The 16887-nt window shown below is 42.5% G+C and overlaps 3 protein-coding genes across 3 annotated transcripts; all 3 read right to left on the bottom strand.

The window, feature by feature from the left end:
* Positions 1–154: 154 nt before the first annotated feature.
* Positions 155–1039, bottom strand: LOC104868460 (olfactory receptor 5B3-like). The gene has a single exon (XM_010633217.2). It carries the CDS (start codon positions 1034–1036, stop codon positions 155–157), a length of 882 nt encoding a protein of 293 aa, XP_010631519.1. The 5' UTR covers positions 1037–1039.
* A 6751-nt stretch (positions 1040–7790) lies between these two features.
* Positions 7791–8723, bottom strand: LOC104868459 (olfactory receptor 5B3). The gene has a single exon (XM_010633216.2). It carries the CDS (start codon positions 8718–8720, stop codon positions 7791–7793), a length of 930 nt encoding a protein of 309 aa, XP_010631518.1. The 5' UTR covers positions 8721–8723.
* A 6635-nt stretch (positions 8724–15358) lies between these two features.
* On the bottom strand, positions 15359–16291 carry LOC104868458 (olfactory receptor 5B2). The gene has a single exon (XM_010633215.2). It carries the CDS (start codon positions 16286–16288, stop codon positions 15359–15361), a length of 930 nt encoding a protein of 309 aa, XP_010631517.1. The 5' UTR covers positions 16289–16291.
* Positions 16292–16887: the final 596 nt, after the last annotated feature.

Genomic DNA, 16887 nt, shown 5'->3' with positions numbered 1-16887 from the left:
GGCCCTCTCTTTTCTTTAAATAAAGCTGGCTATTATATTAAGGTTCACTACAGGCACTGGACTTCATTGTAGGTCTTAAAATTAAAATTCGTTCACGAAGGTTAGAGATATCTGAAACTAGATATTGTCACCCTGTAACAGTAAAATTAAAGTCTTAATGATTATATTTCCCCCAAACAATTTTTGTGAAAGCCCTCCTGACCTCCTTGTTCCTCAGGCTGTACACCAGGGGGTTCAACATGGGGATCACCATGGTGTAAAATACAGATGAAATTTTGGCAGTGTCCATGGCATGACTGGAGCTGGGCTGCAGATATGTGAAGATGATTGTCCCATAGAAGATGGAGATGGCAGTGAGGTGGGAGGCACAGGTGGACAGAGCCTTCCTATATCTTGTACCCGAGGGCATCCTTATGATGGTCACAAAAATGAACACATAGGATATCAAAATAACAAGGAGAGCAAAAAAGATGTTAAAGCTCTCAAGATAATAAAGAATGAGCTCACTGACATGTCTATCAGAGCAGGATAGAACCATAACTGCTGGAACATCACAGAAAAAGTGATGGACCACATTGGAGTTACAGAAGGAGAGACTGAATATGTCCCCAACATGGATGGAGGCTGTCAGGAAACCGCAGATGTAGGAGGCTGTGACCATAAAGGCACACACTCCTGTTGTCATGGTGGAGGTGTAGTGCAGGGGCTTGCACACTGCGGCATAGCGGTCGTAGGCCATCGTGGCCAAGAGGTAATTTTCCACAGTTGCAAAACCTACAAAGAAGAACAACTGAGCAGCACAAGTGCCGTAGGAAATGACCAGGTCTCTGATAAGCAGCCCGGCCATGACTAGGAGTGACATGTACATGGGAGTGTGCAGACGAGGGTCCAGGAGGATCAGCAGGAGCATTCCCAGGTTCCCAGCCATGGTGAGGGTGTAGATGAGGAGGAAGGTGATGAAGAGGGGAAGCCGCAGGTGTGGGTCATCGGTGAGTCCTAGGAGGAGGAACTCGGTCACCTCTGTCCTGTTCTCCATCAGTGTTATTCGGGAATCAGAAGATGACCTGCAGCAAAGGGAATGAAGAAGAAGAGAATCAGTAAATATTGTGGAAGAGATATTGCACCGAAGTAAAAATGTTCATATGGCACGTGGAGGTCTTTGTTAGAAAAATATGTATGTCAAGTTTCTGCATAACTGAAAGCGCAGTTACCTGCAAAACTGACTTTCTTGATTATCTTTGGAGTTACAGACTGGAAATGTCTATAGGGAGTCTCTCTCCAGTTTTCAAGTTTTATGTGCTTATGAGCTAATCCAACCAAACCAAACCAAAAATCGTAGTATTTGGTACATTTTTGAATGTTTCATCATGGTGTTCTGAAGTTTTACACATAAATATGCACATAGTATGTGTAGAAGAAGGGAGGGCAGAGGTAAGGGGAAAAAATCAGAATCAAGACTCGTCATGTAGAGGTACAAGATCCCAACAATGAATGTAACTGTACTGTATCCCTAAAATGTACCAATAAACTAAATTAAAGCTGAAAAAAGAAGCCATGATATTTTCTGAAGATACTATCGTGCAAACTAAAGGTGAATAAAAATAGACTTTAAGTTCTGAGGTGTGAGCAGCATGAATACAAGGAATTATGGAAACAGTATGGTGTGTGGAATTATGCCAGTTTTCAGGTGTGGGTGAGTTTTGAAATCTTGAAACTTCCTTCCCAATAGCTCTGCTCACCGTAGGGCCACTGGATTTTCTCTACATGCCCCAGGTATTCTCTGCCTGCTTTATCTCTCCAGTTTAGCAGGGAGCTTTGTTTTGTTTTTCCATAATTTCTTTCTTGAAATCTATAGATCAGCTTGCAGTGAGAGAATCCAGCCACAACGTCTAGGCCAGTTGCTATACAGCCCATCCTGTGGCATTAAATAACAGGTAAAGCTAAAAACAAAATGAAAGGAGGGAAGAAGGAATGAAAGAATGTGTACATTTCTTGTATTCCTTGTTTCTCTCAGCAGCATTTCCCCTTATTTCAATTACTGAGATTGAGGGATGAACATTCAGGTTGTGTGTGACCCTAGCCTAGAGCCTGTCTTTGTGGCACATTCAATTTTGGAAGCATATATTAAAACATTACATTGTACCTAATGAATATATTCAATTATTATTTGTCAGTTGAAAATAATATATTGCAAAATTTAAAAGTATTTTACTGGAGGCTGGTGTTGTGGACTAATAGTGTTTGGATTTTTCTCATTTGAACGTCTAGTCTTCTGAAGGCTGCTATCCCAGGTGAAATGCTACGCCCAGCCACCCTCTTCCTTAACCTATGGCAACTTCTCTTTATGATCCAAAGCCCTGAGAGGAGTATGTTGGCAGCAGTCTTAGCACCCAGGACCCCTTTTAGCAAACATTCCTGTGTTAACAATAGTCCTGGCATGATATATAGAAGTGGTGTGTGTGTGTGTGTGTGTGTGTGTGTGTGTGTGTGTGTGTGTGTGCATCTTCCCTGTGTCTTGCTACCTTGTTTTCTACCATTAAGGCAATTGCAGATTTGAGAGTTTCATGATGCTCTACAGTTACACATGCAGGATGAGGAAGATCCAAGATTTAAACTCTGTTTGGATATAATAAGCAGCTTGTGACTGAGTCATACTGTATTATTGTGGATGGAGGTGCTGGTATTGATAAGGACAAAGTTACAGGATCAAACACTAAAGTGAAATTCAGAACTTGCTGATTCTTTTTGATGCTTCATCTAACTTAAGTAGGGCTTCTTTCACTCCTCAGTTTCTTTTTCCTTTATCCCCAGGGCTAAAATACCATGTAGGGAAGCAGAGGAAATGTCCACCACCAGTCATCGCATGACCTATACTGTTGTTTTTGACTAAATTTTTAGAGGAGCAACATGCTGTACCTTAATTAAGTACTGCCTGCCCACCGATGGGATTTTGGCCATTCAATCTCCTAGTCACCTCTTTCTAAGGAAAGAAATTAAAACAGATTTCTGTGCTCAATAAATGACAGTAGTTATAGCTGTTCCATGGCTCCTACACGAGATACCGTTTTCCTAAGAATGCATTTTGATAATTGTAGCTCACTTAGCTCCTTGAATACATGCATCACTCTCAACATTGAAGTTGAAATCAGAAATTCAACAACAGGTTAATGCCGCACTTGTAGCTGAAAAGCTCACCCTCAGGTCAATGTTTCCTGGGTATCTGAGGTGGGAAGGAACCCATGGAACAAGGGGTATTAATACGGATTCAAGTCCAGAATCTACCACGTATGTTTTCTAGATCCTTAGAAGAGTCACTTACCTCCTCCTAAACTGTAAAATGAAACCAATAAAATTGCCTCTGTCACACAAATCACAGAATTGTATTCATAAACAGTATCATTTTCAATTCACTCAAACTAATGTTTGAGGTCTGCCCTTAACTATGTCGCAGGCTCCCAGAAAATCATGAAATTGGGAGAAAGCCCGTTTGCATGAGCAGCTGTCTCCGTTCAGATGAAGGAAGGCTGTTCAAGGGGGAGGACTGCAGTCTGGGCCCTGTGAAGGGAAGTGGCCTAGAGTAGTGAGTGATATCAGAAGCCAGTGCAGAGGAAGCAGGAGTAAATTATACAGACACGGGCTCTGGGGACTTCCCGGGGACAGCACCTGCAGCTCCTTTCCCTCTTTCCCAGGGAAGAAGCGAACTGCCTGTGGCCTCTAGCTTGTATATTCTGAGTATTTACATGTGCTTTGTAAATTACTCATAAATGTATAAATCCCACAGAGCAGTATGCACAATATGTTAGACTTTTAAGAATTTTTGTTAAATGTGATATCATGCAACCATTATTTAATTTCCTGATCTTTGTGATATCAACTTCTCTTGTACCCAGTTTTGAGTGAACTAATATACCATTTTTCTATATAATTTTGCCTTTGCAAAAATGTCCTTCCTTCAAATCGTAGAAGTGGGCTCGGATAGTAGCATCTTTTGCTCAGCACAAACTCAGTTGGGGCTATTTTGCTATATATATATTTGTAGGGAAATATTTTATTATGGTGATGAATATAAAAAATGAACTTCATACATTATTTTTCTCAGTCTTATCTCAGGGCAACTTTTCTTGATCTTGTGCCTGTTGTTTATGAATAAAATTGCTCAAAACATTTTCTAACATTTTTGTGTGAATATTGATTTGTATTTCATTTGAGTAAATACGCAGTAATGGGATTGCTTGGTCGTGTGGTGCATACTTCATTGAATAAGAACCTGCACATGTTCATGGAAGTGGCTTTATCATTTTCCATTCCCAAGTACAGTGTATTCCTATTTAATTGTAGTTTTAAGATTATTTAATTTTTTTTCACTCTCAGTTTTACTGTTTCTCAAAGATACTTTTTCTTCTCTGAAACCACTTTTTGTACTCTTTTTTTAATTTATATAATAATTTTATTTCACTGGCAGACAATAATTGAATACCAGATGAAGCACAGTGTGACTCTTCAGTACACACATACCAGGTGTGCTGCCAAACTCAGGGCACTTTATCCACTAACACAAATGTTTACTACTTGTGACTCAAATATTACATTGAAAATTCTTTCTTCTCTTTTGATGTATATACTACAATACTGTTCGTGACTGTCACCCTCTGTGTAATAGATTTTTTTCTATTTCATAAAAATACCTTTTCAAAAATGTTTAAAAAAATCCAGTTGTGGTGGCGCAAACGTGTGATCCCAGCACTCAGGAGGCTGAAGCAGGATGGCCGCTGTGAGCTTGTGACCAGCCTGGGCTACATAGTGAGTTCTACATCAGTCTAAACTACATAGTGAGACCCTGTCTAAATGACATACAAACAAAAGAAATGTTTAAAAAGCCCCCTCCCACAACCATACTGTGTCATTTAAGACCCAGGAATAGCGTTTCCATGACAGGAGCTGGTCCCTTCTGTCCTCTGCACAGTCCTGTCTGTGCTTTCAGCTCCTGGAAGGCTTGCCATACCTCTCTGGTGGCCACGTGCATGCGTATGGTTATAGGATGGTTCTGTAGCTAAAGCAGCTGAGGTTCGGAAGTTAACCTTTCCCAATTTCAGCTTTACCAGAAAGGAACATTTTATGGTTTAGATGTTAGATGTGTCCCAGGGTCTCGCGGGCTCACAGGTGGGGCCTTCGGAAGATGCTTGGAGCATGAGGGTGCTGAACTCTATAGTAAGTCAGGGAGTTCACAGCCCCATGGGCTGTTGGGAGGTGAGGCCCACTTGGAGGATGTGGATTCCTAGACTTTGGAGGTCATGTTTCCTGGCCTGACTCTGTCCCTGTCCCTTGTCCTTCTGTTGTTGCCCACCAGGAACTGAGAATATCCCTCTAGCAGGCCCTTCTTCACGCTGTGCAGAGTCTGTAGTCAGCCAGTCATCTTGGAGACTTCTGAAACTTTGAGCCAAAATTAAAGTTTCCTCTAAGTTTCTGGGGTCACGTATTTTGTGCTGGCAGAGGGATGGCTGATGAACACAGAAAAGATAGATACTATGATCTCATTTTCCAATAGTGGCTAAGACTACTGTCAGATGCTATATACAAACCACAGGACATTTGTAGTATCTACACGCCTAAGGTTAAGCATTCATGTTTTATTTTTAGAAATTAATCCCATATGGGTAACACAGAGCACAGAAGATGGTGGCGTTCAAGCCTGTATTTCTCTACGTGGCTTGCTCAGTTTCAGGTGAGCCGTGTACGAGCTGCAGACAGGGCACTTCAGCAAGAACTGACGGGAGTGTTTCTGTGTGGGGGGAAGCACACCCGTGGCCCTCCGGTAGTCTCTCTCCTGTGTCAGAGTCTGAGGAGACCACATGGCTCTGCAGGTGCAGCTGCAGCTGAAGTCTTCGTCAGCCTGCATTGCAGAATATGTGCACGGGAAACGCTTTCCACTCCGTCACAGAGCTGGTGTTAAAATTCGAAAGGCCTGTTCCATAAAACAGAGAGCCAGTGCTACAATGCCTATGTGAAGGCAGAGGACCTCAGAGGCCCAGATGTGTTGAGAATGAACAGAATAAGACTAATACTTCCTGATTTTGCAAATAAACACAAACACCCAAGCCCTTGATATTTTCTTAACGATAGAGATACAGAGGATATTGTAGCCTTCCTGTCACTGACACACAAATCCAACATGCAGAGCTCAAGGAGAAAAAGTTCAGTTTAGCTCCTAGATACATGTGAATCTTTATGGTTGGTAGCCTCAGGGCAGAAATACCCTGGAGGAGGGAGTGGCACAGCAGAGCTACGGCTCATGGGTCACCCAGCTAGGGCACAGCCTGCTTCTCCCACTGCTGAGGTGGGCCCCAAAGTCAATTAATTTTATCCTCCATCCTAATGGCCACATCCCATCCTCGAACCTGGATACTCAGAACACATCTCCTTAAAGCATCCTGAGTCCCCCAATAAGTGGAGGTCAGAATTCCACCTATGATGATAAAACTACCTTGTGTCCAAACAAAAAATGCAGAAGGCTTTCCTGAGATCTCAACAGTTTTAGCACTTTTCAAAAGTCTAAGTTGAAGTCTCTTTTGAGACTCAGGGCAAACCCTTAGCTATGAATCTGTATAAAAATCAGAAGTAATTTACATATCACACAATGACACAAAATAAAATTTCCCAATACACACACACATGTGCACATATACACACACACACACACACACACACACACACAAAGAAAAAGAGGGATGGAAATGAAACAGACCAAAGCCAAATCAAAATGCAGAGAGCAAACGTTAAGTAGTGTAGTTCCATCAGACAGCCTGTGCACATGGTGAGATGAGTTTACAGGACATGGGAAGCCCCCTCCCTACAGCCTCGTTCACAGCCCATGTAGCCTATTTCCAGGGCTGACTCCACTAAGGGATTGCAACTGCGTGCTACTTTCAGAACTGGGAAGGCTGGGGTGCAGCTCAGTCTGAGCTAAGAGCCTGCACCTGTGCAGGGTGAGCTGGAACTCTGGCCAGAGTCTGGACACGGGGGCCTACAAAGCGGGAGCTCTGAGACGCAGAGGGAGAGGAGATGTAGCTTCCAGTTAAAGAAGAGGGAGTCGTGGGATCTGCCATTGTGCACATCTGTGTTCTATTCCAGGAAACCTCAGGGGTTGGATGATGGCCACCCATCCTGTGGAGTGCAGAGTTCTCTCTTCATTTTAGGATTAACACATTTAGACATTAATAAATACCCTAATAAGAGCACACACAAATATGTTAGCAGGTAATTGGGTTTGCCCTAGGCTCAGGCAGACCGATATATAAAATAAATTGTCATAAATATCCATCCTACAACTAATTCTGGCAAATCTTCGTGCCCCACTAGCATGTGACCTTAGGAGTCTTCTGAACTCTACATTTTTATTGGGTTTCCCTGTGGTCCCATTTTACAAAGCAGTGATTCATTTTTAAGACAGATGTAATATGACTTATCAACTCCGTTATATCCTGAGATAACTTACTTGAATAAAAATGTTATATTAGGAAATAATATTTTCTTTTCTTTTCTCTTTTGTTTTGTTTTCTTTTCTTTCTGACACCAGGGGTTTAACTCAGGATCTTCTTCTTGTGATGCAAGTTGGCGGTACTAGTGATCTAAGTACCTGGCCCTCTTTTTTATCTTTAGTAAAACTGATTTACAGATTAATCCCCACTACAGACACTGCACTTCAATGTGGGTATTAAAGTAAAAATTCATTCTTGAACGTTAGAGATATTTGAAATGAGATATTGCCACCCTACCACAGTACAATCAAAGTGTTAACAATCATATTTCCCAAAAATAATTTTTGTGAAAGCCCTTTTGACCTCCTTTTTCCTCAGGCTGTAGACCAGTGGGTTCAGCATGGGGATCACCATGGTGTAAAATACAGATGAAATTTTGGCAGTGTCCATGGTGTGACTGGAGCTGGGCTGCAGGTACATGAAGATGGCCGTTCTGTAGAATATGGAGACGGCAGTGAAGTGGGAGGCACAGGTGGACAGAGCCTTGCTATGTCCTGCAGCTGAGTGCATTGTGAGGATGATGCCAAAAATGAAGATGTAGGATATCAAGATAACAAGAAGAGCAAAAAAGACGTTAAAACCTACAACATAGACAACTACTAGCTCACTGATACGTCTATCAGAGCAGGAGAGAACCATAACTGCTGGAACATCACAGAAAAAGTGATGGACCACAGTGGAGTTACAGAAGGAGAGACTGAATATGTCCCCAACATGGATGGAGGCTGTCAGGAAACCGCAGATGTAGGGGGCTGTGACCATAAAGGCACACACTCCTGTTGTCATGGTGGAGGTGTAGTGCAGGGGCTTGCACACTGCGGCATAGCGGTCATAGGCCATCGTGGCCAAGAGGTAATTTTCCACGGTAGCAAAGGCTGCAAAAAAGAACAGCTGAGTAGCACAGGAATCATAGGAAATGACCAGGTCTCTGATAAGCAGCCCGGCCATGACTGTAGGAGTGACAGCTGAGGAGTATCCAAAGTCCACCAGGGACAGGTTACCCAGGAAACAGTACATGGGAGTGTGCAGACGAGGGTCCAGGAGGATCGGCAGGATCATCCCCAGGTTCCCAGCCATGGTGAGGGTGTAGATGAGGAGGAAGGTGATGAAGAGGGGAAGCCGCAGGTGTGGGTCATCGGTCAGTCCCAGCAGGAGGAACTCGGTCACCTCTGTCCTGTTCTCCATCAGTGTTATTCGGGAATCAGAAGATGACCTGCAGCAAAGGGAAATGAAGAAGAAGAGTATCAGTAAATATTGTGGAAGAGATATTGCACCGAAGTAAAAATGTTCATATGGCACGTGGAGGTCTTTGTTAGAAAAATATGTATGTCAAGTTTCTGCATAACTGAAAGCACGGTTACCTACACAACTGACTTTCTAGATTATCTTTAGAGTTACAGACAGTTTAACCGGAAGTGTCTACAGGGAGTCTCTCTCCAGTTTTCAAGTTTTATGTGCTTATGAGCTAAACAAACCAAACCAAACCAAAAATCGTAGTATTTGGTACATTTTTGAATGTTTCATCATGGTATTCTGAAGTTTTACACATAAATATGCACATAGTATGTGAAGAAGGAATAAGCCATGATATCTGCTGAAGATACTATCATGTAAAGTAAAGGTGAAGCTGCATAAAAATAGTCTTTAAGTTCTGAGGCGTGAGCAGCATGAATACAAGGAATTATCGAAACAGCATGGTGGGTGGCATTATGCCAGTTTTCAGGTGTGGGTGAGTTTTGAAATCTTGAAACTTCCTTCCCAATAGTTCTGGTCACAGTAGGGCCACTGGGATTTTCTGTACATGCCTCAGGGATTCTCTGCCTGCTTTAGCTCTCCAATTTAGCAGGGAGTTTTGTTCTGTTTTTCCATAATTTCTTTCTTGAAATCCGTAGTTTACCTCGCAGTGGAAGAATCTGCCACAACCTCCAGGCTTGTTGCTATTCAGCCCACCCGTATGGCTTTAAACAACAGCTGAAGCTGAAAAAAAAAGAGAAAGGAAGGAAGAAAGAAGGAATGAAAGAAAGCATTTTTTTCTTGTGTTCCCGCTTTCTCTCAGGCACATCTCCCAGTATTTGAATTACTGAGATTGAGGGATGAACATTCAGTTTATTTCTTGACCTTAGCCTACAGCCTCTCTTCATGCACATTCAATGTTGGAAAATCATATTAAAACATTACATTATACCTAATAAATATATGCAATTAATATTTGTTCAAAACAAAATATAACAAAATTTAAAAATATTTCACTGGAGGCTGATGTTGTGGAGAATAGTGTTTGGATTTTTCTCATTTGAACGTCTAGTGAAATGCTACTCGCAGCCACCCTTTTCCTTAACCTTTGGCATCTTCCCTTTATGATGCAAAGCCCTGAGATGTTGGCAGTCTCAGCACCCAGGACCCCTTTTAGCAAGCATTCCTGTGTTAACAATAGTCCTGGTATGATATATAGAAGTGGGGTGTGTGTGTGTGTGTGTGTGTGTGTGTGTGTGTGTGTGTGTGTGTGCATCTTCCCTGTGTCTTGCTACCTTGTTTTCTACCATTAAGGCAAATGCAGATTTGAGAGTTTCATGATGCCCTACAGTTGCATATGCAGGATGAGGAAGATCCAAGATTTAAACTCTGTTTGGACATCATAAACAGCTTGTGACTGAGTGACACTGTATTATTGTGGATGGAGGTGCTGCATTTGATAAGGACAAAGTTACAGATAAAATATTAAAGTGAAATTCAGAACTTGCTAATTCTTTTTGATGCTTTGTCTAACCTAAGTAGGGCTTCTTTCACTCCTCAGTTTCTTTTTCCTTTATCCCCAGGGCTAAAATACCATCTAGGGAAGTACAGGAAATTTCCAACACCAGTCATCCATCACCTATCCTGTTGTTTTTGACTCTTATTTAGAGGAGCAACATGCTGTACCTTAATAAAGTATTGCCTGTCCACCAATGGGATTTTGGCTCTTTAATCTCCTAATCACCTCTTTCTAAGGAAAGAAATTAAAACAGATTTCTGTGCTCAGTAAATAACAGTAGTTATAGCTGTTCCATGGCTCCTACACGAGATACCGTTTTCCTAAGAATGCATTTTGATTATAGTAGCTCACTTAGCTCTTGAATACATGCATCACTCTCAACATTGAAGTTGAAATCAGAAGTTCAACAACAGATTAATGCCGCACTTGTAGCTGAAAAGCTCACCCTCAGGTCAATGTTTCCTGGGTATCTGAGGTGGGAAGGAACCCATGGAACAAGGGGTATTAATACGGATTCAAGTCCAGAATCTACCACGCATGTTTTTTAGATCCTTAGAAGAGTCACTTACCTCCTCCTAAACTGTAAAATGAAACCAATAAAATTACCTCTTTCACCGATTCACAGAACTGTGTTTATAAGTAGTGAGCATCGTTTTCAAATCACGTGATCTAATTTTTGAGGTCTGCCCTTAACTATGTCGCAGGCTCTTAGAAAATCATGAAATTGGGAGAAAGCCCGTTTGCCTGAGCAGCTTTCTCCGTTCAGATGAAGGAAGGGTGTTCAAGGGGGAGGACTGCGGTCTGCGCCCTGTGAAGGGAAGCAGCCCAGAGTCGTGGGTGATATCAGAAGCCAGTGCAGAGGAAGCGGGAGTAAATTATACAGACACGGGCTCTGGGGACTTCCCGGGACAGCACCTGCAGCTCCCTTCCCTCTTTCCCAGGGAAGAAGCAAACTGCCTGTGGGGAATAACTTGGATATTCTCAGTATTTACGTGTGCTTTGTAAATTACTCATTAATGTATAATCCCACAGAGCGTTATGCACAATATATTAGAGTTCTAACAATGTTTGTTAAATGTGAAGTCATGCAACCATTATTCAATTTGCTGATCTTTGTGTTGTCAACTTCTCTTGTACCCAGTTTTGAGGGAACTAATAAACCATTTTGCTATATAATTTTGCCTTTGGCAAAATGTCCTTCCTTCAAATCCGAGAAGTGGACTCTGATAGTAGCATCCTTTGCTCAGCACGAACGCAGTTGGGCACATTTTGATACATATATTTGTAGGGAAATATTTTATTACGGTGATTAATATTGAAAATGAACTTCATACATTATTTTTCTCATTCTTAGTTCAGGGAAACATTTCTTGATCTTGTGCTCAGTGATTATAAATAAAGTTGATCTAAAAATTGGCTAACATTTTGATGTGAATATCGATTTGTGTTTCATTTGAGTAAATATGCAGTAATGGGGTTGCTTGGTCGTGTGGTGCATACTTCATTGAATAAGAGCCTCCAAATGTTCGTGGAGGTGGCTTTATCATTTTCCATTCCCAAGTACAGTTTATGCCTATTTAATTGTAGTTTTAAGATTATATAATTTTTTTCACTCTCAGTTTTACTGTTTCCCAAAGATGCTTTGTCTTTTCTGAAACCACTTTTTGTACTCTTTTGTTGTTATTTATGTAATAATTTTATTTTACTGGCAGACAATAATTGAATACCATATGAAGCACTGTGTGACTCTTCAGTACACACATACCTGCCAAACTCAGGGCACTTTATCCACTAACCCAAATGTTTGCTACTTGTGACTCAAATATTACATTGAAAATTCTTTCTTCTCTTTTGATGTATATACCACAATACTGTTCATGACTGTCACCCTCTGTGTAATAGATTTTTTTCTATTTCATAAAAATACCTCTTCAAAAATGTTTTAAAAAGCCAGGTGTGGTGGCAGATGCCTGTAATCCCAGCACTCAGCAGGCTGAGGCAGGAGGATCGCTGTGAGCTTGAGACCAGCCTTGAGTATATAGTGAGGTCCAGATCAGACTCAACTACATAGTGAGACCCTGTTCCCCCCCAAGAAAGTTTAAAAAGACCCCCCACAGTCATACCGTGTCATTTCAGACCCCGGAATAGCTTTTCTCCTGGAAGGCAATGGGTCCATTCTGTCCTCTGCACAGTCCCTCTGTGCTCTCCGTTCTTGGAAGGCTTGCGACACAACTGTGAGCATGGTTATAAGACCGTTACATGACTAAGACAGTGGAGCTTCACAACTTTACCTTTCCCAATTTCAGCTTTATCAGAAAGGAACATTTTATGGTTCAGATGTCAGATGTGCCCCAGTGTCTCGCGTGCTTAGAGGTGGGGCCTTCGGAAGATGCTTCGAACATGAGGGTGCTGAACTCTGTAGTAAGTCAGGGAGTTCACAGCCTCGTGGGCTGTTGGGAGGTGGGGCCCACTTGGAGGATGTGCATTCCTAGACATTGGAGGTCATGTTTCCTGGTCTGAGTCTGTCCCTGTCCCTTGTCTTTCTCCTGTTTCCCAGCAGGAATTGAGAATCTTCCCTCTAGCAGGCCCTTCTACATGCTAGTTAGAGTGTGCAGTCATCCAGTCATGCGTGGAGACCTCTGAAACTGTGAGCCAAAATTAAAGTTTCCTCTAAGTTTCTGGGTTCAGGTATTTCATGCTGGCAGAGGGATGGCTGATGAACACAGAAAAGGTAGATAATATGATCTCATCTTCCAATAGTGGCTAAGACTACTGTCAGATGCTATATACAAACCACAGGACATTTGTAGTATCTACACGCCATACAGTTAAGCATTCATGTTTTATTTTTAGAAATTAATCCCATATGGGTAACACAGAGCACAGAAGATGTTGGCATTCAAGCCTGTATTTCTCTACGTGGCTTGCTCAGTTGCAGGTGAGCCGTGTACGAGCTGCAGACAGGGCACTTCAGCAAGAACTGACGGGAGTGTTTCTGTGTGGGTGGAAGCACACCCGTGACCCTCCGGTTGTCTCTCTCCTGTCTCAGAGTCTGAGGAGACCGCATGGCTCTGCAGGTGCAGCTGCAGCTGAAGTTTTCGTCAGCCTGCGTTGGAGAATATGTGCACGGGAAACGCTTTTTACTCTGTCACAGAGCTGGCGTCAAAATTCGAAAGGCCTGTTCCATAAAACAGAGAGCCAGTGCTGCAATGCGTATGCGAAGGCAGAGGACCTGAGAGGCCCAGACGTGTTGAGAATGAACAGAATAAGACTAATACTTCCTGATTTTGGAAATAAACACAAACACCCAAGCCCTTGATATTTTCTTAACAATAGAGACACAGAGGATATTGTAGCCTTCCTGTCCCTGAAACACAAATCCAACATCCAGAGCACAAGGAGAAAAAGTTGAGTTTAGGTCATGGATCCAGGAGAGTCAGCATGGTTGGCAGCCTCAGGGCAGAAATACCCTGGAGGAGGGAGTGGCACAGCAGAGCTATTTGGTTCATGGTGGCAAGTGTGCATAGGAGGGGAACAGTGCCAGAAAGTTAGGGGTGAAGGACAGATGTGGACCCAAAGCCTCCCCCCATGACCCAGTCAGCTAGGGCAGAGCCTGCTCCTCCCACCCCTGAGGTGGCCCCAAAGTCAATTAATTTTATCCTCCATCTTAATGGCCACATCCCACCCTCGACACCTGGATACTCAGAACACATCTCCTTAAAGCATCCTGACTCCCCCAATAAATGGAGGTCAGAATTCCATCTAAGATGATAAAACTACCTTGTGTACAACCAAAAAATGAAGAATGCTTTCTTGAGATCTCAACAGTTTTATCACTTTTCAAAAGTCTAAGTTCATGTCTCTTCTGAGACTCAGGGCAAACCCTTAGCTATACATCTGTATAAAAATCAGAAGCAATTTACATATCCTACAATGCCACAGCATAAAAAATCCTACAACACGCACATGCACACACATGTGCCCCCCCACAGTAATAGGGGGACCGACATGAATCACACCAAAGCCAGACCAAAATACAAAGGGCAAACCTTAAGTAGTGTAGTTCCATCAGACAGCCTGTGTACGTGGTAAGATGAGTTTACAGGACCTGGGAAGCTCCATCCCTACAGCCTTGTTCACAGCCCATGTAGCCTATTTCCTGGGCTGACTCCACGAAGGGATTGAAGCTCCTTGCCAGTTTCAGAACTGGAAAGGCTGGGGTGCAGCTCAGTATGAGCTAAGAGCCTACAACTGGGCAGGGTGAGCTGGAAGTCTGGCCAGAGTCTGGACACTGGGGCCTACAAAGCGGGAGCTCTGAGTCGCAGAGGGAGAGGAGATGGAACTTCCAGTTAAAGAAGAGGGAGTCGTGGGATCTGCCATTGTGCACCTGTGTGTTCTATTCCAGGAAACCTCAGCGGTTGGATGATGGCCACCCACCCTGTGGAGTGCAGAGTTTTCTCTTCATTTCAGGATTAACACATTTAGACCTTTATAAATACCCTAATAGGAACACACATGAATATACTAACAGGTAATTGGGTTTGCCCTAGACTCAGGCAGACTGATATATAAAATAACTGGTCACAAATATCCATCCTACAACTAATTGGCAAATCCTCCTGCCCCACTAGCATGTGACCTTAGGAGACTTCTGAACTCTACATTTTTATTGGGTTTCCCTGCGGTCCCATTTTTCAAAGCAGTGATTCATTTTAAAGATAGATGTAATATGACTTATTAACTTACTTATATCCTTAGATACTTTATTTGAATAAAAATGTCATATTAGCACATAATATTTTCTTTTCTTTTCTCTTTTGTTTTCTTTCTGGCACCAGGGATTTAAGTCAGGATCTTCTACTTGCGAAGCAGGCTGCGGCACTGAGCTAAATCTGTTGCCGTGCTTTTTATTTTTTATTTTTTTAGATAAAACTGTCTTCCAGATTAAGCCTCACTACAGGCACTGGAATTCAATGTGGGTCTTAAAATAAAAATTGGCTCATGAATGTTAGAGATATCTGAAACTACATATTGTCACCGTACAACAGTAAAATCAACAGTAAAATCAGTCTTAATGATCATATTTCCCCAAAATAATTTTCGTGAAAGCACTCTTGACCTCCTTGTTCCTCAGGCTGTAGACCAGTGGGTTCAGCATGGGGATCACCATGGTGTAGAACACAGAGGCGATTTTATCAGTGTCCATGGAGTGACTGGAGCTGGGCTGCAGGTACATGAACATGATTGTCCCATAGAAGATGCAGACGGCAGTGAAGTGGGAGGCACAGGTGGACAGAGCCTTGTGATATCCAGCACCTGAGCGCATTGTTAGGATGGTGCCAAAAATGAAGATGTAGGATATCAAGATAACAAGCAGAGTAAAAAAGACATTAAAACCTACAATGTAGACAAGAACTAACTCACTGACATGTCTATCAGAGCAGGAGAGAACCATAACTGCTGGAATATCACAGAAAAAGTGATGGACCACATTGTTGTTACACATGGAGAGCCTGAATGTGTCCCCACCGTGGATGGAGGCATTCAGGAAGCCACAGGTATAGCTGACTGTGACAAGACAAGAACACACACTTGTGGTCATGGTGGTTGTGTAGTGCAGGGGTTTACACACTGCTGCATAGCGATCATAGGCCATTGAGCCCAACAGGAAACACTCCACAGTAGCAAAGGCTACAAAAAAGAACATCTGAGTAGCACAGGCACTGTAGGAAATGACCTGGTGTCCTGTAAGCAACCCGGCCATGACTGTAGGAGTGACAGCTGAGGAGTATCCAAAGTCCACCAGGGACAGGTTACCCAGGAAATAGTACATGGGGGTGTGCAGACGAGGGTCCAGGAGGATCAGCAGGAGCATCCCCAGGTTCCCAGCCACAGTGAGGGTGTAGATGAGGAGGAAGGTGATGAAGAGGGGAAGCCGCAGGTGCGGGTCATCGGTCAGTCCCAGCAGGAGGAACTCGGTCACCTCTGTCCTGTTCTCCATCGGTGTTATTCGGGAATCAGAAGATGACCTGCAGCAAAGGGAAATGAAGAAGAAGAGTATCAGTAAATATTGTGGAAGAGATATTGCACTGAAGTAAAAATGTTCATATAGCACGTGGAGGTCTTTGTTAGAAAAATATGTATGTCAAGTTTCTGCATAACTGAAAGCGCGGTTACCTACAAAACTGACTTTGTAGCTTATCTTTAGAGTTACAGACAGTTTAACCGGAAGTATCTATAGGGATTCTCTCTCCAGTTTTCAAGTTTTATGTACTTATGAACTAACCAAACCAAACCAAACCAAACCAAACCAAAAATCGTAGTATTTGGTACATTTTTGAATGTTTCATCATGGTATTCTGAAGTTTTCTACATATATATGCACATAGTATGTGTAGAAGAAAAAAGCCATGATATCTACTAAAGATACTATTGTGTAAAGTAAAGGTGAAGCTGCATAAAAATAGTCTTTAAGTTCTGAGTCGTGAGCAGCATGAATACAAGGAATTTTTGAAATAGTATGGTGGGTGGAATTATTCCAGTTTTCAGGTGTGGGTGAGCTTTGAAATCTTGAGACTTCCTTGCCCAATAGCTCTGCTC

Source organism: Fukomys damarensis, unplaced genomic scaffold (assembly GCF_012274545.1).
Source record: "Fukomys damarensis isolate Sample0158 unplaced genomic scaffold, DMR_v1.0_HiC HiC_scaffold_27, whole genome shotgun sequence".
NCBI lineage: Eukaryota > Metazoa > Chordata > Mammalia > Rodentia > Bathyergidae > Fukomys > Fukomys damarensis.
The sequence above is the reverse complement of the archived record's forward strand: the minus strand, read 5'-3'. Positions and strand labels throughout refer to the sequence as shown.